General features: G+C 37.4%; 1 protein-coding gene across 7 annotated transcripts in view; it reads left to right on the top strand.

Annotated features, from left to right (window-relative positions):
* ULK4 (unc-51 like kinase 4) overlaps positions 1-23,938 on the top strand; it is a 194,810-nt gene that overhangs the window by 62,339 nt on the left and 108,533 nt on the right. For all 7 annotated transcript variants that reach the window (XR_008975160.1, XR_008975159.1, XM_057431492.1 and 4 more), the window contains 5 exons: positions 712-763; positions 859-953; positions 8,880-8,931; positions 9,031-9,175; positions 14,857-14,949. Coding sequence is in view for 5 of the 7 variants with exons in the window: in XM_057431492.1 (XP_057287475.1) it covers positions 712-763; positions 859-953; positions 8,880-8,931; positions 9,031-9,175; positions 14,857-14,949 (437 nt within the window). In the remaining 2 variants the exon portion in view is untranslated. The remainder of the gene's footprint in view (positions 1-711; positions 764-858; positions 954-8,879; positions 8,932-9,030; positions 9,176-14,856; positions 14,950-23,938) is intronic.

The following is a 23,938-nucleotide window of genomic DNA, read 5'->3' on the forward strand; positions in this document are numbered from 1 at the left end:
TGTATTAAATACTGCATTAGTGAATTCTGCTGAGATTTTTTTCCTTCTTTAGCAAATGTTAATGTCTTTTGCATCCCTGTGACATAAACAGCTGTGCATAGAAATGAAAGGAAAAGAGTGAAATGAAGATTAAAAGGCAAAAGAATACAGGGTCTATTTATTTAACCCAGATTATGAATATTTATCCCTGTTCCTCAAAACGCATTTTTGTGTCTTCTCTGGCATGTAATTGTAGCCATAGTGTGTGTAGTATGCACAGAGATCAAAAAGATGGTGTAAATAACAGAAAATTGCATTTTCTGAAGGGTCTTTGGTCTTTGTGAGTTATTTTAACATAGCCATGTCCAAGGTAGTTCATAGTCTTCAAAGGAATTACAGTTTTCTGTTAACAACAAAGACCTGTAATTGCTGTCTGTTTAGCTGGAAATGTTACTGTTCCTGACATTAGTCAGAGTAATAGTTCTTACTGTCCTCTGCGTTTAAGTGTCCAGCAGCATTATAGATGTGCAAAATCCCATTATAGAGGCCAGATCATTGATTCTCTTAGTCTTTCATATCTTAATTATTATGATAGTGTTTTCTAATGTAGGTGTTTTAACATTTTGTATTTACACAGTTCCTTAAAGAACTAAATGTTGTAATTATTCAGTGATTTCTTTTCTTTATTTTGGTTTCTGAAGTGTTTTAACATAAATGCTGCTTCTTCTGTAGAATTTTATCAGATCGATAGATTCAGGAGAAACGAACCTGGATGGAGCAATAGGTAAGGCAACCAATGATATTGCAGTACTTTTACATGCAGACATTCTAACTGTTGCATTTTATAAAGAAATACGATGATTTTTTTTTTACCAATAGGACAAGCTGCATCAGAAGAATTTATTAAAACTACTTTATCCACCTTGGAAGCAGTAACACAGCATCCTGTCTTGTTGACAGCCCATCGCTTGACTGTAAGTCTGGCAACAAATTAAGGATTTGCAGGCTAATAGGCCTAATTCCATGGATAAACAGAATGTATTGAAAACATAGAAACTGTGAAATATGACTTAAAATGTAGTGTGGGTCTATTTGACAGTAAAATCTGTTATTCTTTATAGAGAGCTTTAATTTTCAAAGCAACAGCAAGGCATTCTGACTCAGTTTGCTCTATTTAATTGGTAAGTTAGAGGGAGAATAAAAAGGGCTTGAAGTTTAGAAATAGCGGGTCAAAATGATTTCCATGCAAATTTGCAACACGTGGTTCTAGAAGTTTTTCTTCAGCCTCATAGCTTGGAAAGATCACCTCTGAGGGTTGATCATCCTTTTCCATGGATACCCCTCCTGATGAGATCATCAGTAACACTTCATGGTGTTTTACTGTTTGTGTAATAGATTGCTTGCTATAAATTGCATTACTATGACCACACCCACATACTGTAAGCTTCTTACATCACTAACATTTGCTTTCTTTGAAGTTTTTGTTTAAATGATTTTACTGTGAGCTGGAGGCAGAACAATTATGTTGTGAAACAGTTGTCAGCGAATCAGGAGGTCGGAATGTTTGCATCAGTGTTTGATGACTTGTAACCTGTACTAATGTGGTTTTGCGGCAGAATTCCCACCAGAAGTTTAACCCACCATAGTTACTGGGGTGAACATTTAATTACAACTGAAATGTATGTGTTCGTATTGGAGTTAGGTTAAGGGAATACTCAAATCCCTTAAGAAAGGCATTAGCAAACTGTAATACATAGGAAAGTGTGATCTTAGGGATTGTGCTAGATAGGAATGGGTGATCTTAGAAATTAAGGTGTTTTAGGAGTTGGATCCTATTTGGTGTGTATGTTAGCCGAGTATTTGAGCTCTTAATAAGTGAAAATAGAAACTGGAATTGAAATAAGCTTAATGTTTCTTTTCATTTATGCTCACACAAGAGTGGTATACAAGAAAATGGTCTTCATGCACAAAAATGTTAGCAGTCAATAGTCAGAGGGCAAATAGTACAGAACTGACAGTTCAAATCACTTTAAAGTTATATGGCAAATGATGTTCTAGAAAAGAAATGCAAATGTAGGTGAGGTATGAATGCCTATTGATACCTCCCTACAATGCCTGTCAGCCCACGAAACACTGTATTATGGTTGTATATTTCTAAAAGTAATTGTTTTACTTCTGTGGGTTATCAGTGTGTCTTACACTGACAGAAATTGTACCGTGTTTTATGGAGGCCCATCAGCATTTACTGAGATTGCAGTACCTTGTGTCAGCACATTAAATAAAACTCCCTTAGCTACTTAATGGTCTGATGGGTTCTCCCAGGAAAAATAACTGCAAGGAGACATCTCCCTTTTACAACTCCTCTTCCCCTGCTCCCATCCCCACATTCAGCAGAACATGATACTGAAGCCAGGGAATGATTGTCCCACCCCACTGTCTTTTAAGTAGCAGTAGGTGAGTTTTATTTAAGTACCTAAATTTCTCAGGAACAGTTTACTTCATCACATACATTGAAAAGTTTAGATGTTTCTTTAAAATCCATCTGAGCACATCAGTTAACCTTAGGTAGCCAGAGATGAAACTTCCTGCCTGTCCAATGCTTATAAATATAGGACACGTACCACTTTTGTAGAATAATTTCCCTGATTCAGAATAGGAATATAGAGAAATTTATTAAATAGAAGTAATTATTAATTACTTTGTCAATGAATAAGTTATATTTTTTGACAAAATCTATTACTTAACTTATTTTCATAAATAACAGTTCTTCCTAATTTAAAAGAGCCCTCCTGACACTCAGCACAAGCCACTCAGACACAAAGGGGAGAAATTGTCTTGTATTTGGTATGTAAAATTAGGGAAATTGTCCACTGTAATTAATAATCTCTAAGCACATCTGCCACTAGTGGTGCAAACAGTAATTAGTTTAATACTATTTATGATGTCTAGTGTGCTAATTATACTCAAATGCACAGCATACATTACTTAAGAGGAAAGTGGTGCTTCATCTTCTATGATGCATACAGACCATTTTTAGAATTGCTGTTACTCAAGGGAGATCTTCTAATTGCTGCTTGCTGGGCATGACTGGAATCTCTGAACAGAAATGTCAGCGCCCAGAGAATCTTGGTGCTTTCTTGAAAAGTGGAAGCAAGACACGTTTGAGCTTCCAGATCGATATTTAAGTGTAACAGTGGTTAATAGGAAAATCTCTTATTGGAGAGAAATGTGTATCCTGGGCTGATCTCTAAAGCCTGGATTGCTCATTTAGGCAAAGTTGGTTACAAACAGCATTTTATGGAGGGGGTGAGGGGGAGGCCAAACCATCCTCTCGAGAGGATGCACTTCTTTTTCACTGCAGCTGTGATATTGCTTTAAAGTCTCCAATCAGAAGTTAAATGTGTTTCTAATAAAGTGTAATGAACTTAATAAAAAAGTTACTCTTCTTCAGGGTCTGTAGTGATAGGACAAGGGGTGATGGGTTCAAACTGAAACAGGGGAAGTTCAGGTTGGATATAAGGAAGAAGTTCTTTATTGTGAGGGTGCTGAGGCGCTGGCACAGGGTGCCCAGAGGAGCTGTGATTGCCCCATCCCTGGCAGTGTTCAAGGCCAGGTTGGATACAGGGGCTTGGAGCAAGCTGCTCTAGTGTGAGGTGTCCCTGTCCATGGCAGGGGGTTGGAACTGGATGATCTTAAGGTCCTTTCCAACACAAACCAGTCTGGGATTCTATGATTCTGTGAGGTTATACTGAGCAAGCAGAACTGGTGAGTTTTTTTAGTTTTAGTTTTAGCTGCAGTGGAAATCGTGTAAGTTAATAAGAATTCAAGAGCAGTGTTTCAGGTTAGTTTCTTCTTAGAGAAGAATTTCTTATTCTGGTTTTTAGTTCATGTTTGAGTTGCCTTTGTGTCCTGAACAAAATTGAATAAATGGATGTTTTGTGATCAAACTTCTGATTACCATCAACTTGAAGTCAGTTATTGAAGAGATTCATTTCTGTGGGGACCGGCTGTATTGTGTGTTGCTGACTGTGATAACGTCAAGGGAAATTAATTGAAAGTGCTCAAATGAAAGCCAGTAGTGAGCAGTAATTCCATCTGCATGCAGTTGTGTGCATTTTTACAAGATACAGAGGAAAGATGAATGGTAAGTGTGACTTGGCAAATTTTGGCAAAACTGTGGGTTTTCAGGTATGCAAATCTGATGATGAGGGCCACCAGGAAGAGTCTGTAGATTGGAGTGGAATATAACTCCTGGTTTCTTAAACTGACCCAAGTCCAACTGCCTATTTCCTTCATGTACCTATAATGCAAAAATACTTCTTAAATTCAGATAATAAGTGTTATAATAATATTTATTTCCAAATTTTGGTAAAGATTTAGATATAATTAACTGGAAGAATTCTGTGCTGACTGTATTATCTGTATTTTTTTCTCTATTAAGTATATTTATTTGCCTGAAAAAGAACATACGCTGATTCAAAGCGCTTTGAACAGTGATGAGGTTCCTGATGGCAGGCGGTTCCTGTGGGAGTCATTTCTATACTCTAACTAGCTCTCAAAAATGATCTGTGTACTGCATAGATGATCTTTTACTCAAAGCATGAAAGTTCTCTAGTTGAGCCAGAAGCTGTCAGCAATGATTGTCCTCCTCAAGGTTTTAAAACTTACTTTTAAAAGCAGCTAAAATAAAAGCACTCTGAACATGATGGGTTGCTTGATGGGAAGTCAAGGGAAAAGCGGTATGACATGGAAATCTACTGGTTCACAATATAAGAGCTATTTTCACCCAAGATGGCAACAGAAGAGTAGAAACTTCTGTAAGTGCTTTTTTTTCTGCTCACCTTTGTCCTTTCTTGGTTGAGCATCAGTGGTGTTCTTCATCCACAGGCTCTTCTGATCTAACCACCGACACCTTAATGTTGTCAGTGTAGGATATGACTATATAAACATCTTGTAGAGCATTTCTTCAGTTGCTTCCCCTTTTGAAGCAGATTGAAATTCTACACCCTGTGTGCCTCTCTGTCCATTAGGCTGATCCACAGGAGACTTTTTGTGTGAAACCAGTTGTGCACTAATTGACATATAGAGTCACTTGATCAGCGCTGTCTCTTCCCAGAAGGGAAAAAACCCAGCATCTCAGTGAAGATGCTGAGGTTCTGAAGACTTCCCCCCCCCCCCCAAATTTACAGAAATGTCATCCTTCTCCCAAATTCATTCCAACATGTGTTAGATTATTTCTTTTTCTATGACATTCTGAGAGATTACTGGCAATATTAAAACCTTGAGGAGCATGCTGTGCCTCCAGCAGATTCTTTAAGGAATATGAAGGCAGCGTGATCTTGATTCCATGGTCACTTCCAGCAACGACTTTGTGGAATTTTAATGAGAATAAATGTCAAGGTGATGTTGGATGTTATGGGTCTTACATGTGACTGGAAAAAGGGTTTGGGAGCTGCTGGTCTTTGCTTTGTTGTGTTCTCCTTTGAATAGTGGATAACGTATTTGTCATTCAAAAGAACCAGATATCTCTAGAAAAATCTCTGAAATAAATTAATGGGCTTTGGATATGATAGCTCCATGGAATGGATGGCATAGTTTCTTTAAGTTTAATTCCGGGATCTGATTTTCACTTGAGAACAGGGTTGTTCGCAAACGGTACTGGAGCAGACTTTAAACTTGCTTACTTCTTCTGTCTGCCCAGTGTGATACCAAATGTCAGGACTTTGGCCTTAAGCATCGATTGGAAGAGCTCTGAAACTCAGTTTTAATCAAGGGAGAGATTTTTTTTTTAGGTTGGGAATGGTAGCTGTATAAAGGTAAATTATGCAGCCTAGAGAAGGCTGTTAAGCTATCCATATAGACATAGCATAAATTGCATGGGATAACAAGTAGGTTTACTTTGCTTATATGCTAGTTCATTAATACATGATAGTTGCATGTATATGTTGAATAGCTGAATACATCCTTGCCAACTACCACAAGTGAATGGAAGTTTAGTTCTCCATCACCATTTTGGGGGTACCTTGGCTCGATAGGGATTTAGTGTATTGAATCCTTCCACTGTGAGCCCTTGCAGTGGTACAGCTGCGTTTTAGTGGGCAGTTGTGAAGCATGGGCTCGGCTTGGTGAGGTAAAGTAAAGCTGAGGGGATGCTTGCTTCTTTCTAACAAAGCAGGCACATATTTAGGATGCAGGCTTTGTGTCTGACATCTCCTGACCAGTGGAGACAAGCAGAGAAGGACTGAAGGTATAGTTGTCTTTCAAACCCTTTCTAATAGCTGGTGAATACTCTGAAACTATGGCTTGTCTCTCTTTCTCTTTTGTGGGTTGAAGTAACATACAGGCTTTGTGTAAGAATTTCTGTAAGAATTATGCCTTGTTTTCAAAAGATCTGATTTTTGAAAGTGATATAACACTGTAGAAAAGTGAGTACAGCTTTTGCCGGGCACTGTCCCTCACTAGTAGTCAGTGGATGTTATGGAGACAGATGTTCTGCTTTTGGACAGTATACTTGAATTTCCAAAGTGTTTTTTTGACGAAGTCATGCAGCAAAGAGTCTTCAAATCCATCAGTGGCCCTTCCTCTTACCCCCAACAGATCAGCTTCTTCTAACTAGTTAAAATTTACGAAGTACAAAATAGAGATCAGTTTAAGAAGCATAGGTATATTAAGAATTGTGCCTCTCAAAGAGCTGTGTTGCAACGTGTACTATTTATAACTGATCCAGAAAAGGGAATGAATCTGTAGGTGACAGAACTGACTGATGACACGAAATTATTCACGGTAGCGAAAATTAAAACTGACAGAAGAGTTGCAGAAGGTTTCAAGGTATTGAATGAAAGGACAATATAATGATATATAATTCAATACTGATAAATGTCAAGTGACACACATGGGGAAAATCATTCCAGCTGTGCATATGCAGTGTCAAGCTGTAAACTATTTTAACTGTTCTGGGGATCTGTGAGCATAATTTTTCTATGAAACTGATGGCTTTATACTCAGCAGTAATCAGAAAGATGAGGTTATTAGAAATGACTGGTAAAAGATCAGGCAGAAAAGCAGAGAACATCACTACACCCGGTTAAGTCTATGGTGCCCTCAAGCCTTGAATATTGAATGCAGTTGTGGTCATTCACTCTCAAAGGAAATGAAGCTTTACAAGAAAAAGTGCAGCTCAGTGAAGTGAGGAAGGGCTGAAGGATAAAAACTTCAGCTTGGAAACTAAAGACTTGAGGGTATAGAATTACGAATGGCATGGGAAAGACTAATTGTCAATAATTATTTGTGGTTTACATAAAACAAGATTAAGTGGATATCAAGTTAGCTGCTTTAAACTAAACAAGGAAGTGCCTTTTCATGCATCATAATTGAATCGTAGAATTCAGTGCTGTAGGTATTGCACATGCTAAAAGTACTGGTACATTTGAGATAGGATTGGACAAATATATAGGAGAAAAGGCTAGCAAGCACTATTAAACACAAAAATACAGATTCAGCTTCAGATTAGGAAACTTCTTAACACAAGAATTACTTTACTAGAAACTGGATTTGTGCTTTATGCTTGGTCTATTTTTCCTGCTCTTTTTCTACTCGTTTCCAGTTGTCAGGAACAAGATATCTAGTATTATCTGTGTAGGTGTAAAGGCTATTTGTCCTTGCAGGAGTAGTTCTATACCTCAAGCAGTCTTCTACCTTTTTTATTGGAAGTATGTAACAAAGACAATTTTTGGTAGGTTTTTCAGAAGAGAGAAAAGACTTAAATGAATCCATTAATGTCAGAGGTTGATTTAATAGAGACCACCAGGAAGCAATGAAGTAATTGCTAACTTCATTCAGTGACCCCTTTTTGTCCATACTTTCAGCTTCTATAGATGTTTCATAATAGTAGCTGTAGAAACCTAGAAATTCCACCTTCTAGCATTGATCACTGAAAAAAACCACATGGAGGATTAGAACAGTCTTGTTACATCAAATCCTGTCCATGATGTAGTGAGAACCTGCACAGTAATTTTATATGTATAAGTAAATCCAAGAACAAGCAGTGTATCCATGATGCTTACTTAAAAGTTTTAGGGCTGTCCGCCCATTCTTTACCCAAAACCAAAGGATGTCCTGTCTAAATAAATTATATTTTATCAATGACTTAAGTCTTAGCAATTAATTCTCTTATAGAGAATACTAATAATATATTATTTTTATAATATTAGATATATAAAACTGACTTGTAGCAAGGTTTGCCATAAGTTGATTTCAGATGGAACTAAGCTGACTAGTTCTGTGACAGATGATTGGGTTAGGGTAGAAATACACTCATGGACAATAAATAGTTGACTGTTTTTTTTCTTTTCGTATTTAAGTTTTAAGTCTGTATATTTAAATTTTAATGGAAGAGTGTATTATCAGAGTGCAAGAAATTAATATTTTATGAAGTCTCTATTAAAGCTTAAGGATGTTTTATTAGAGGTAGTACATCTTTCCTGATGTATTTTAGTTCTATGCAGGTTTGTTTTAGGACATGTCTTCTGAACTCTATTCAATGGTTAGTTCATGGATTAAAGCATCAGGATTAATAGATATTATAATACTCTTTTCTCTTAATATCTTATATCTGCACCGAGTTCTGTATTTTAAATTAAAATTCACTCTCAATGAATTATACCAAAGTACTTGTTGTTTTCTAGATAAAAATACATTACTATTCGTAACTTCATGGCAGTTTACCAGAGAAAGGTGAACTTTGTGGCTTTGTAAGTGTAATTATAGATGCATTTCCATGGTTATTCATCTCTTTGATTAAAGGCTGTAGCAGTGGAATAAACATAGATAATGTAATGTATCTCTGTTCTGGTTTTTTCCCTGAGAATAATCTAAGCCAGCTCTTTCTAATTCTGTTTTAGGTTGAAGACTGTATCCTTCCACCGCTAGTTTCTCTGGTCCACAGTCAGAATGGTAAGTAGATAGGTGCATCAGCTACAGTTTCCATGAATTCCACATGTTGTTTTCATTAGACTTCAGTGTGGTCACATTCTTGGCACCTTTATTTTCAAGTGGAATGGAGACTCTTCAGCTTGCGGTTGCTCGCAGAAAACACATCACTGCTTTTAAGCCACGAGGTCATGGCTGAGGAGAAAGGGGAGAGCCTCGACTCAAACAGCAAGCTTCTGTCTCTCATTAGAGATTCATTGCTGCCTCAGTAAGTATAATATTGCTTCTGTAATGGGGAATAACTTGATACTCTATCCATTTTGACAGCATATTTGTTTTAACTATTCTCTTTATGTTTAAATAACGAAATGAAAAGAGGAATGGCAATTAACTGCTGCCAGAATTCTCTGTCCAATGTTTCTCTCCTAGGTTTATTTAGTACTTTGTATACACAAAACAAACACAACTTTGTGCAACACTCACTTCTGATACTGTGCCTCTGGCTGCTCTTGGAGTGAAACAAGTTTTGTCTAGCTTTGGGCTGTGATTTAAATATTCTCTTTATTCTGCTAATAAAGTGACAACACTGTAACAGCAACATTATTTTGTCCATTTGGGATATTATGTTCTCATGGAAAATGTTCTGAAATCATAGGGAATGGCATGTAACTTTTGATAAAGTATAATAAATAGTATGGGTTAGTCCTCCATGATCCACCCATGGGTTATTGCCTCTGGATTGCTGTCCTTCACTGCTGTCCTAAGCAACAGAAAAACCCTCCAGAAGAGTAGATGAAAACTACAGCCTGTGGGCCAGGTGTGGCCTGGAGCTTCATTTATGTGGCTTGTCATCAAATGAGGCCTGTCATTTCAAACTCACTGCAGGTGAGCATAAAGCCAAGCTTTCTGTGTTATACACGTACATACTGTGAGCTAATAACATCTGTGAGTAGAGGGAAGGGAAGCGTGAATGCAAGGTCAGTACAGGAATGATGAGTCATCATTTGGGCAGTTGGAACTAGATGTTTTTAAGGTCCTTTCCAACCCAAACCATTCTGTGATTTATCTTTCACATTACTGTAATAATGCTACACAATGTGTATTTTCATGTGTGCACCACAAAAGTTAGTAATGCTAAATAGTGAGCCGCTCTGATTGACAAAGTAGTTCCCTACCCCTACATTAGGTGACTGAAGGGTGGACGGGTGGATGCTGGAAGATGATCAGAAACACAGTGCCTTCCCCCAAAATGGCACTGTCTCTTGCTAATTGTCTAATATTCTTAAAATTTGAGGACCAAAGTTCTGCCCATGCAGGATGTGTGATCTTTGCTGTGTGAGAGAAAATGGGAAGGAAATATTAGAGCTCTATACAGAAGCACATTTTCACATCTTTCTTCACATTATTTTTTTCCCCCTCTGGGTAATAGAGCGTTTATCAATATGAATTAAAATGGAAAGTGGGACTATTATTTTAAAAAACAGAGTATATGCATTATTAAAAGCTGTCAGATAATCTTCCTTCAGATAAGGGGAGAGACTGGAGTCAAGCAAGACCAAATTCTGTCCTTGCTCTGAAACTTGCCATTTATAGTCATGCCCATCTTGTAAAGTGTTTCTCATTGAACTGGAGGGTGTGGGGGTCATGCTGATTACAAACTAGAAGGAGAACAGGCAATACACTCCTATCTCCAGTATAATTAGCTCAATTGAGTGGGAGGGCTTTTTGGTCTGAAACTAAATATGATCCTTTTTAGGGACTTCACCTGTGCTATCTTTGCATGCATTGCATTACAGATGTATGAAAAAGGGCCTTAAAGCAGCTCAGAATCTTGATTCCAGGGTTTAAATATTTTCTGAGTCAGTTTCTTTATCTCGCCAATAGAGATGGTGATACTTGTATTTGGAAGACCATTTGAGATTATCTCAAGAAAATACTAAAGTTTATGATATTTGGAATATATTGGAACTCGGTATTAACATTTTTACTCTAGCTTAGAAGGAGAGTAAAACAGTATGTAAATCTTCTAGTGGTTCAGAAAGAGTTAAGTAGTGTCTGCATGTTTAATACATTAATTGAACCTGTGGGTTGAGCTAGCCCCTACTAAATACGTTCACCTGTGGAGAGTAGGTAGTTAATGCAAAAAGGCACAGAGGGAACAAAAAGCCAGAGGAGGATTTTCTGGGGGAAAAAACAACTTAAAATTCAGTTTGAACAAGACTTAAAAAGAAACTAAGGAAAGAGCAAGCAGATGCTTTGGTCTATAAAAAGACCAGAAAGGTAAGTTTTGTTCATCAATGTTCTAGTTATGGGCAAGAAAATATTGATGGGAGGTAGGAATGAATCCACATACACTCTTAATTGATCTCAAAAGAAGAATGCAAAGGGATTTGGCCTAAATCTAAAGAGAAGGGAGGTCTTAGGTTCAGTGTAACCTACTTATAAAGTAATGTAAAGCTCTCTTCCATGAAGTATGAATTACTTGAAAACTCTGAGATAGAAAGTGAAGCGGCAACTAGCTTGTGTTTGGAGGTTGAAGAGGTGTTTGCTGATGTTTAGTTTTTCTGTTGCTGGATAAAGGATGGGACAGAGTGTGACTTGGCTGGAGGACAGTCAAAAGGTGAGAGGCAATGGTTGCTTGTTCATGGGCAGTCTGTGTGGAGAAGTAGGCGCTTCAACCCCTTTTGATTCTGTTACTGAAAGCTGTTGACTGTGGAAGAGAGGGACATCTGGCTTTAACGTGTAATGTTCTAACAAAGGTTATAACGATTATCATTTGTCTCTGTAATTCATTCCTATAAATATCTTCCACAAGTTAATTTGTTCAAATGTAAAACTTAGCCAGGAAATAGGGTTTTGGGCACTGTGCGTGAAATACAGTCTTCATTTTGGGATAAGCACAGGAATACAGTGGTTACTTTTCTTTTCCCTCCTCTTTACTGTCATCAATAAAATGGTGCTTCCATTAAGCATTTGTGCATATGTAAATCAGAAAGTTAACTTCTTCAGAGAATTTTGATCAAACGGAGGTGTTATTATCATGTAGTGTTATTAAATTTCAGGTTTCTGAGCATTTCAGAACTAAAATGAAACTTTCAGCTATAAAAAGAGTAGAAGACAAATGCTTTGTTACATGTCCAGATTTTTTTTATCAGACATTGAACCATCAGCTCTTTTTAATTTGCAATATCCCCAGTTATATATAAATTGACATTTGAGTCAAACTGCAAAAGGAAAGGATTGTGTTAATAAAGTTATATTTCGTTTGAAAGATTGTGTAGCTTGTTCATAGTAGACTGCCAAGCCAGTTCTGCAAGTAGGAAGTCCAGGATACTTGATATAATTTGTAGATAAAATGTTCCGTCTCTTTTAAGAGCTTAAGAGTAACCATATCCCCAGATCTGTAGTTCTTGTCATGGTTGCTTATAGAGAAGATTGCAAAATAACTCCTTGTAGTGTAGTACTGAGAGTTTATAGAACCCTTATAAGGTGCTCTCTAAAACTACTGTTCCTAAATTGGTTTGTGTTTTGAAGTGGCAGGGAAATCATTGAAGGAGCTCATTAATTTAACAAGGTATCTCAAGCACAGAATATTTTCCCTTCAGAAGAGATTCATATATTCATAGCTCCTAATGGCCTTTATTCAGGCAATGTGTTGATATTTATTGCCAAGACATTGACTTTAGTAATCTGTGTTTGCACAGGTGATATTTGGTTTGATGAATCAGTGCACTTTCCCTTACAAATATGCTTTACTGGCATTATTTTTGGGGGAGAGGAGAAAAGAGTTTCAAGTAAAAGGAAATAAAGTGAGACTGGTTCTTATTAAACCGTAAGGAATTAGGATGCTAAGTCCGCACAATAAGAAGTCTCTTTAAAATGTAATACATAGAAGGCTTAGAACTGTTTAAAGTGGACCCTGTTTAGGGAAGGTATTGACGTGTTTATAGTAAAACAAGCATAGTTTCACATTGCTCATAAACAAGCAAGTATCACATTTTTGAGCTGGAATGGCTGATTCGTATACTATTACTATTGGGACTTACCATTTTGGAGACCTAAGTCCATATTTTATGCATGAGCAGATGACTTTTGGCGCTTGAGTCACCCGATAGCATCTTTGCTTGCCTCAAAAGAACCATAAGAACCATCCATAGATTACCAAAAGAAGCAACCAAAAGAACCATCCATAGATCATGGAAAAAAAAAGGCCAATAGCCTCATAATGTTTGGCAGAAATATGTACTGCTCTCATGTAGGGCTTCCAGGATCAGGGCTTACTAACACATTGCAGTATTTTCTTCTTTTATGAAGAAAGAGACTAATTGCCAGTGAGAAATAGTTTTCTCTTTCAGGAACTGAAACCTGTTATTTGTAAAAGAGATTTAATCACTGAAGACATAAACACTTCTAATTCTTTAATTGTGTCTTTACTCCAATGTGCTAATGCGTAGTTGCCATTGCACGTAGGCTGCGTGCTTGTGTAGGAATGTCGGCCTCTGTGAAGGAGCTCCCACAGACTACATCACCCTCCTTGTCTTAGACTGGTCTAGATCGAAGATGTGGCTGGAAAGCATCACCTCCTTCTAGATTCCCTTCCTATGAAAATCAGAGCGCTGAGGTTTGGTGCCGGGGGAGAGGGGATCTTCATTGCAGTGAAGCTCAGAGCAGGGTACATGCCAGGTGGTAGGAAGGGATCCAGCAGCACTAGGGGTTCGCAGGATGTGAAGAAAATTCTTTATTCTCTTGATTCCATCCTCTCCCCCATTAGAACACAAAAAAGAAAAATGTAGCAGAAGCACAAAACATGATAACCTACCACGTTTCCCACAAACCATCCTTCACTTGTACTTGGCCAATTCTTCGTGCTTTTCCTTTTACAAATGAAGAGGATCATGCTCCCAGTTCTATTACTTCCATGTGTTTTGAGTAGCACTGTTTTAATCAAAGACTGTGTTTTGGCATGGCCGAGTTTGTGGGGTTTTTTTATGCTTACATCTTCCCCACTTCCATCGTTGTATCCTGTTGCCATCCAGACACAGTTTGAGTTAAACACAATAAAACTAGCCCTGTTTGCTGGGTGGGCATTACTGGAATGTTAGCAGCCACAGCAAGGTCTGGTTTGGTTCTTAGCAGTCTATTTTCCCTTACCAAGATTTCCATGAGGTGATGTTTGGCAATGTTTCATACATGTTTTACTTGTAGTTTTATCTTCACTGCCATAGCTCTCAATAAACATTGTTTGGAAGTATTTTCTGTTCCATACTGCTTGGAGAATGGAAGTATGCTCTAGTTAAAACAGTGGGTTTTGAAATCTGAAATAAAGCTCAGTGCAAGTGATGTACAAGTAAAATATTTCCTTTTGAGAAAAACCACTATGTAAACTAAATATAAAGCTTAATCATATAGAAGTTGGTTGATGGTCTTCCTGAGCACCTGATAAATCTTCTGCCTAATATTTAGAGGCTCAGTTTCTACTTATCTCTCTAAGATTAGATTTTTTAAATACATAAAAAATATGTAATTTAGATAAATCGTGCATATGGACAAAATGCACGTTTTATAAATGTTTCTGTATAATTTTTATTGATAAAAACATGTGTTTTAGAAATAGATATAATTATACTAACATTATCAATATTAATTATAGTAATCAAGTGTTAATGTATTAATAGTAAGTTATATTAATTATAATGATATATTCTGACATTTTATAATTGTAGATCTCTCTAAAAAAATGTTCTTTTGTTAATGATGCTTTTAAGGAGAATCTGATGCTATTTTTCAAATGCTGTACCTTTATTGCTTTGTACAGTTCTGAACAGCGTTGTAATTCCACTGTGGTGGTCCTAAAATTTAGAAATGGGATATTATGTATTTTTAATATCAGGTTTTTAAGAACCCTCTCTTGATTTTTATTCACTGTTGCTACCTCTTTTCCCCTTTCAGGTATGAGCACATTCTGATGGCTCCAGACCCAGTACCAATGTATGCTCTGAAACTCTTGGTGGCCCTGACTGAACACAGACCTGCTTCTGTGAGGTGATACAACTACCCATTCTCTGTTATTCTGGCTTCTTTATGTTTCAGTTAGTTTATTTCCCATTAGGAATTAACAATCATAGACTCATAGAATGGTTTGGGTTGGAAGGGACCTTCAAAGCTCATCCAGTTCCAACCCCCTGCAATGAGCAGGGACATCTTCAACCAGATCAGGTTGCCCGGAAATGCCTCCAGCCTGGCCTGGGATGTCTCCAGGGATGGTTCATCCACCACCTCTCTGGGCAACCTGTGCCAGGGTTTTACCACCCTCATTGCACAGAATTCCTTCCTCACATCCAGCCTGAATCTCCCTTTTTTAGTTTCAAACCATCACCCCTCGTCCTATCACAATAGGCCCTGCTAACAGGTCTTTCCCCATATTTTTTATGGGCCCCTTTTAAGGAACAGTAACTTAGATCTCGCTGTCATATTTCTTTGACTAGTGCTTAGGACATTTAGAAAATCCTTGCAGAGTATTTGTTACAGGACATAATCTTCTGACTTTTGCCACTGAGTCTCTGTAGCTCCTCCAGGCTTGCATTTCATCCATGATGCCTGCATGGATGATTTCTCTTGTGACTTACTTTAATCAAACAAAAATAGTGGTAGCAAAAAGGCTGTAAAATAAAATGTTAAATTAGTATTTACCTTATTGCTTCCACATCTTTCAAAAATAGCTGTTATTAAAATAATTAAGGTCGATCTGGGGGGAGGAGGAGGGCTCCTGTGCTTTGTTTAGTTTGTTCCATATGATAGCATATTCTCAGACAGGTTCACCTAAGGCATTCTCCTCTTTCTTGCTCTCTTGTTTCTTTAATCCCACCATTTTTCTTGTATCTCCCACTTATCTTTCTTCTTCCCATCCCCTTAGCCTTTTCCTATGTGTTTCCTAATAGGGACATCAACATTTGAGCAGTTCTTATTTTAGCACTGGAAAGGACACAGATGCACTCCAATCTTTTGTTCCATTTCTTCATAGATGGTAATGTCAGTCAGCTAACTTCTGATATCAGTGGGAAAGCATTCGATCTTCTTTTTATCTTTTTTCCCCCTGGCACTTCTGTTTTCCATGTCAGGTAGTGTTTTTTCTATATAGCAGAGGCACAGATACTCAAATGTGATATTTTTAATGTCCTACAAGGTTATGATAAAATAATGCTAATGTACAACAGATATTTTGAATGCCTTAGTATTTTTCAAGAACACAAAGAAATAGCTTGTAATCTTTGGCACTGCTGCACTGATGGGGTCGTTTTTAACATTCGGTGTTATGGGAACTCTTCCACTCTATTACTTTTCAATTTAGCAGTGGAATATTCTAGTGATATCCCATTAATGTGCTGCAAATTACATCACTCACAAACATGAGCTCCAGCCTGTGTAAAATGGTAGCTGTAAAAAGACCTTTAATGTGTTTCATGTTTCTGTGAGAACATGAAGTATTTGAACGTCTAATCATATGAGCATCCAGGGGAAGAAAATCCAGCTTTAGAGAAGGATGTTTTCTTGTTTTCACCTTAATGGTTTAGAGTATGTTTGAGTCAGGTGTTTCCCTTATATACCTGGTTTTATACCGTGCAGATATTGCTGATACAACCTCATTTAGAGCTTGTTTACTAAGAAAATAGCAGATATTGGAAGGATGAGCTTTGAACAGAATTTTGTCCATCATAGAATCATAGAATAGTCTGGGCTGGAAAGGACCTTAAGATCATCTAGTTCCAGTCCACCCTGCCATAGGCAGGGACATCTCACGCTAAACCAATCAGTTGCCTATTTTATACTTGGCTCCAAGCTCTAATGGTCTGACTTCTAGAGTGTTAACAATACTCTGTTGTGACTCTCCTAAATACCTACTGCCTTGTTTTCTTCTGTAATTTTCAATGATTCATAAGAAATTGTGAACATTAGGACCAGTGTGATGAGCATTAATAGTGGAGTTCATCTTTAGCTATTTTGATACTGAAGATTTTTAAATGAAATTACTGATATTAAGGAAACGTGTAGCTTCATTAATGACTGTCTCTGGACTGCTGGGAATTTGCATTAATTTTTTTCCCCTATTTTAATTACTCTTGCTGGATTGTGCTTGTGTAACGTGGTGTTGGAGGAACTGAACCTCTCACAATGGGAGCAAATGTCTGCAGCAGTATGAGATCTGATTTAACTACATAAAGTCTGTATTCTAAATGAGCAGTATCATAAGATACCTTGTCATTTGTGAGTTTATCAAATTAATGTATAGTTTATATGCCTGGATGGAAAGACATAATCTGTTTGTAAAGGTTTGGTTTTCCTTTTGCTTTGAGTTTTCTACACTGCGTTCTTGTGGTCTGCAGTGATCACATTGCTGGATTTTTCTAGTAGTAAGGAGGAGCTGATGTGAATATCTGTTTCCATTAACATGGTAAATTGATTAGCTCTTCTGAAATGTTTTGATTATTGTAAGGTATTTTATGCTCTGCTACTGTAGGAAGCCTTTACTGGATCATGATTCTTACCCTGGCTCTTGGTCTTATAGATAAGGTTATGAAATGTAGCTATATATTTAGCTGCGTACTGTTCTATGCACCTACTTGACTTGCCTTTAGTCAGAAACTTATAACATTTGATGGCATTAATGTATCTGAAAGCTAAGCACTCAAAACTGTGGAGTCCATTTTTTATGGGTTGCTAAACCAGACATTTTTGGTTGCATGAAAGGGAGGAAGTAAAGAAAAGAGAGTGGAGGTGAGAGGAGTGTCAGATACTGCATGAAATCATCACAAGAATGGGACATATTCCAGCATTCTGTTATTAAAGTCATTTCCTGAGGGAGATAAAAATCTAGAAATGAATAGTGTGACCCTCTTTAGATTTGTGGTGGCTTGAAGGACAGGGGAGCAAATTAAGGAGCCTCCCCCCCTCCTGTCCTTACTGTGTATTTCCTAGACAGACATTAGGCACTGCCCTAGGGAAGGGGAAGAGGTGGCAGAAAACCGAACAGGAAGGTGCTGAAGAGCAACAGAGCAATCTGCTGCTTCTAATGCCACAGATACATGTGAAGATGATGGATGGATTAACCTTGTACACTGCAGCAGATTGTCTTGGCTAATTAAAATAAACTTTATTGCTATGTCTTTGAAAATCACCCAAGAATGGTCCAATTTTCAGACTTAATTTGCGCCACTGTTCACACCCATGAGTTATCTATTCAAGATCATTAAAGGCACATTTTGGAGTTGATGTTAATAATGAATTGATCCTCTTTCCATACATCATAATGTTCTACGTTAGCATTTTCAGTATTCTCTGAAATAGTCTATCTAATATCCATGCCCTTAGTGCCAAAAACCCATCAGTAAAACGAACAACCCTGAACCTGTTTGGAATTCAGTGTGGTGCTTTTAATTGGTTTGTGTTGGTAGAGGTGTTATTTGGTTCACACCATGCATTTGCATGGATCATCTTTGAACCTGCTGTAGTTTCTTTACCATTATACTAAAGGGCTAGCACTTCAGTGCTTTTTTTTCCCTGCTGAATTGATTAATGTGGGCTTATATTAATTACTTTTAAAAACACTTTGTTCTTCCTATTAGTTTTAACTTCCTAGTTTTAGGTTGAAGTGCTCACTTTAAAAATTAGATCTATTTCTTCTAAATTACTTCCTGGTTTTATGTGTTTTCTTGTTTTCTGTAATGAATATGAATAAAATGCTGTGGAGTACTTCTAGTAACAGGCAAGCTGAGCTGAAAAGTAGAATTACATGTTAGCTGTGTACAGGATAGGGAGAAAATCACAGTGTAAATAGAGATTGTCAGGGGATGATAGAGTTTTATTAGAACTGTGGGGAATATTCATGTAGATTTTGAACCCGATTCTGATTACACTAGTTTCACATCTGTGAAAACAGTTAAAAAAATCCTGATTTTCTTGTTTAGAGAAGTTAAATACTAAATATAACCCACCAAATAATTCATGTGATCTTTGCTATTCCTCTTATTTGGTATAATATTTACATGCATGCTGCTTCATTGAATAACACTGGGCCAGAAGACTTCCCCAGTAGCAGACTCTTGAAATGTTGTGTGTCAGCTAATAGCACTGTTATCAAGTTGCACATCATTGTAATTCATAGCAAAGGCAGTGGCCAGGGTTCATTATTGTAAGAGAGTTCTCATAGTCATGCACTGCCTGTAATACTAACCATCATTTTTAATGTAAAACACAACTCTGTAGTCTTAGATTTGTTAAACTTCCCTTTAGTAAAGAAATCAGCTATTAACCTTAAACCTATAATTTTGCTCCCTTTTTCATGTTGCTCATCAATTGCTGAATATCTAAGTTTTAAAAATATAAGGCTACTATTTGATGTTACTGTTTAAGTCAGTTATTGAAAATGTCATATTTTAAGGGTCACATATTTACTCCTGTAATGTAAAGCATTAGACAGAAGAAGATACCATTCATTTGTGGTTATTTCTATTTTCAGTAGTGAATTTTTGCCATTAAGAATATAAATAGCAAATAAAACCCAAACAGATGAGGAAGGGTCAGCTGGATAGGGTGCTATAATTGGAGTTGAAACTCAAGTGAGTTCAGTTCTGCCACGAATCCTCTCTTCACTGTGAAGCAGATCTAAACCAACATCCAGTCCGTTGTCTTGTGTTCAGCAGTAGATGCCCAGAGACAGTAGCTAGACTACAGGAAGAGGGCAAGTGAGTGGCAATACTTTTTCCTCAGCCCCCTGTGACTTGTTTTTTTGAAGCCATATAAGATGACATGGTGTTTCCTAGCTATTGATGAGTAATATTTATTTAAGTGGGCTCAAAAAGATATTTTACACATAACTTTCAGCAGTAATAGTTATTCCATGGCATAGTCACCCGTGTATGAAGGTTAATATCTTTAGAGGTTTTCTTTGGATTTCTTTGTCTAATCTGGCTCTTGCCAGATGCCAGCTTTGATGCCATCGGGTTCTTACGTTGTAAGAGAAGTGCAGCCTACTTAATTTCTCGTGTATTGTCTCCTTTAGCTGTACCTTTTGCAATCTGAACAGTCCTGCTTATTTTTTTAAGAGCTTTTAGATGGGGCCCATATAAAATACATTTGGAAAGCCCAAGAATATGGTACCAACCAGCTCTCCTTTGTCTTCATGCTGACTGTCTTCAAAGATCTCTTATGGATTTGAGGATTTGACATTTTATCCCTTTAAAATAAATGTTTTGGTTTTTGCTCTGTATGTGCCCACCAGTTCTGTTCTTCAGAATAGCTTTGGGTCATTTGTACAGCTCAGCATGTCTGCAGTGCCCAGATTTTCACCCCCACCATCCAACTTATCTTAAAAGTTAGTGTCTGGTAACATCACATTTTCTGTCTTTTAAATCTCCTATGAAAGTGGAGAGTTTTGAACAAGGTACATACTATAGTTAATAGCTATACTCTTCTCTAGTTCCTTTTGAACTCTTGGGTGAGTCCTGTCTGGTCCTGGTGATTTGTCTTTGTTAATCGTGTCTATAAGCTCAGGTTGGGGCAGGTGACCATATGGCATCTGAGAATTGTTTAGGTTGCGAAAGACCCTTAGGATCAAGTCCAGCTGTTACACCAGTAACAGCAACAGTAACCCCAGTTGCCACGTTGTCCACTAAACCATGTTACTAAGCACTATGTCTACAAGTCTTCTAAATACCACCAGGGATGGTGACTCTGCCGCTGCCTGGGCAGCCTGTTCCAGTACATGACAACCCTTTGGGGAAGAAATTGTTCCAATGTAAACCTCCCCTGACCAGCTAAATTCTCCTGGAGAAGGGTCTGGGATTGAAGAAGAGGTTTAGAACCTCTTACACTTCTAAGAAAGATATTTAGTAACTATTGAAATTTAACACAACAAACACCCAGACCTACCCTTTTGGAAAGAAAGTGAGTGATGCATGAATCTGAGAGTCCTAAATGGATATTGATGACTGAATGCGGAAGATAGGGACATTTTAAGCCTTCATATTGGCTAGGTCAGCCAGATCCCTGCTCAGTGTTCTGAATATTGCTAGTCCAATTTTAGGTGCTTATTCTCCACATATATGAAGATAAATGTTTTTATTTTTTTATGACTGGAAGTTCTAGGACCATGAGATCCTTGTGCAGAGATGCTACTATTCCCCAATGTTCTCTTAACATTTTCTTGGTCCATTTGTCTCTGGTCAGCCATCCTTCTTATCAATTCAAAGGGCTTTTCATTTTAAATTCAGTAAGACTGGGAGGAAGGAGGTGATATGTAGAAGGATTTACAATGCTGCAGACTCTATTTTAGAATAGGCCTAAGCCCACATAATGTCCTTTATGCTGCTTCCTTCTTGCTATGTCATGATCTGCAGGAAATGTCAAAAGGGAGGAGTCTCAAATGAGTTAGTTTGAAGGTGTAAGGCCTACTTGACCTTCCTTATTTAGTGCACTGAAAACATGTCAGTAATATAGCAGATGGACCTGTTAAGGTTTGCACCTTACAGACCACCTTTAGAAAAACCATATGGATTCAGAAGCTGCCATTAACGTTATCTGAGTAAGAGTGTTGGAAATCCGAGGTGTAAAGTGAATGCTTTGCTCCCTTGGAAATATTCCAAGGTTACTGGTAGAACGTTGATTTTGCTGGTGAATGAAGTACCCTCGTTCTTTCATTTAACAGACTGTGTTTATGATTTCATAGGGCAAGAATAATAACCAGAAATCTTGGTTGATGTAAAAGGCTAACATCAATACTTATTTGTGCAAATAGTTTAGTGTAGAAACTTTCAGGCATGAGAGTGCTTAGCTATAGAAGGCTGGAGCAAGAAACAGTTGCTTGACATCCTATTGTGTTTTTCATACCATAGAATATCTCATGTTGGAAGGGACCTCCAAGGATCATTGAGTCACAGGACTACCCAGAACTAAATCGTATCGCTAAAAGCGTATGACTAAAACTTTTTTCAGAGTTGTCTTAAGCGTTTTCACATATCAAACCAGTTAAAATTATTTAGCAAATTATGACTTTACATTTAATGAACTTGGAGCTGAAAGCTTGACTTAAAAGTTATAAATACCCAAATGCTTTAAAAAAAAAATAATAAAAAAGCCTTGAAAACGTTGCTTTTTTTGTGGCTTTTTTATAAAAGCTGATGACAATAGTCTAAAATACTGATTTTTTGAAAATGAATTGACTTGAGAGCACAAATCTCGGTGTGTTGGAAAATTCCCTGCTCTGCAGTTTTACAGAATTTGCTTACACAAATCAATAGTTTCATGTGTTTAGGGCCCAACTGCCACTGTAGGTCCAGCCTACCTGCGGGTAAATCCTACCTGTGAAGGAGGAAGCCAGCAGTCTGGATGTGTAGAATGTATAGGTTTGTATTTAAGCAGAGAATTTACTGAAACCTTTAAAAAAGGCTAAATAAGAATATTTAATTGTTAGACGATTTTATATATAGGGACTTTATTGAATTACTTTGGCAGTGACACAAGATCAAAAGTTTTATGCATTTCACTTATTTCCTCGTCTCCTCCCAGCCACCCCAGACTTTGTATAACACCCACCTTGAACACATATAACTGTAATACCTCATCATGTTTTCATCAGACAAAGAATTCTGTATAGGGAACCAGTACAGATGTTCTTGAGGCCCAATAAGAAAGGAGTTGGTCTTATGCTGTCTCCTCAAGACTGCCTTTGTTAGTGTGTACCAGAATTATTCCTGTGAGACACAAATGCAAGGCAGTGTAAATTTACACCCTAATATAAGATGCTTCCGTTGCATGCTGGTGCTAGGATAGAAAGCTTAAACTCTAAACCAGAAGTCCGGTTGTACTGGACTTGTTCAGGCATTACACATGTAACATAAAGCCTTTAGTCTGTGTTCAGGATCCTGCAGTAGGTTTGTGTTTTGTAGGAAGGTAATTTCATAGAATAATAGAATCACAGAATGGTTTGGGTTGGAAAGGACCTTAAGAACATTCAGTTCCAACCCCCTGCTGTGGACAGGGACGCTTCACACTAAACCATGTCACCCAAGGCTCTGTCCAACCTGGCCTTGAACACCACCAGGGATGGAGCATTATTTAGTATAATTTAGCATATCTTAGTAAAACAGATCTTGCATATTTCCTGAAAGGCATCATCCCGTTCTGAAAATTGTTAATGTGTTAAAAATTCAGATGGTATTGATGGCAAGTCTTATCAAGTCAGGCAACCGGTTATTTTGAGCCAGTATTGTTCATTTGGATGTAGAATTAAATGAGAAGAAAGTGCAAGTACTTGCTATTTAATATAAGGATTTGCTTCTATGTATGGTGAAGACCCTGTATGATTTCCAAACAGGGTAGGACCTAATTTAATATCATTTAATATCAAAAAAGAACCAAGTATCATTTGATTAGAATATGACCAGTCTAAGAAATGAATTCCTTAGCTAAGCTCCTCTTTCACCTGCCTTGAAGCATTTCCTTTGTAAAACTCTGTAAGATAGCAATGAAGAATGTGATAATGTCACTCTGTCTCTTGTGCATACGTATGTAAAGTTAGGATAAATTGGATTTAGGCGTTGTCTTAATACATTGCTTGATATGGCTTTATGCTTTAGCTAAGTTATGTGTATAATTTTCTTTCAAGGCTCCAGCTATTTATTGTTTCAATCATAAAGGTTTGCAGGTGACCTTTAAGAATAGCCATGTTGGTTCTCGTTTAGTCTTTGACTATCACAGCAGAAAGTATAGCTGACTTTGTAACTGCTAACAGTTTTTGAAACCTGTTGTTTCATAATTTACTCTTTACCACAAAAAGCATTTTTCTAGGTCTTTCCTAAACTGGGATTGCTTAGCTATTCTCGGTATTTGATTGTATTTTACTGCCAATGTGTTCTCAGTTTAAATGCTGCTTACCTAGCAAAGTAAGCAGCTTTTGCTGGGGTAAGTAATTCCAATATGCCCTAAGCATAAGGAGGTTTGTGCTGGCAAAACTTCATTTTGTCAATATGATTGCTGT

This window comes from Pezoporus wallicus, unplaced genomic scaffold, assembly GCF_028554395.1.
Source record: "Pezoporus wallicus isolate ANWC-B61680 ecotype Strahan unplaced genomic scaffold, APGP_CSIRO_Pwel_v1 scaffold_11491, whole genome shotgun sequence".
Lineage (NCBI taxonomy): Eukaryota > Metazoa > Chordata > Aves > Psittaciformes > Psittacidae > Pezoporus > Pezoporus wallicus.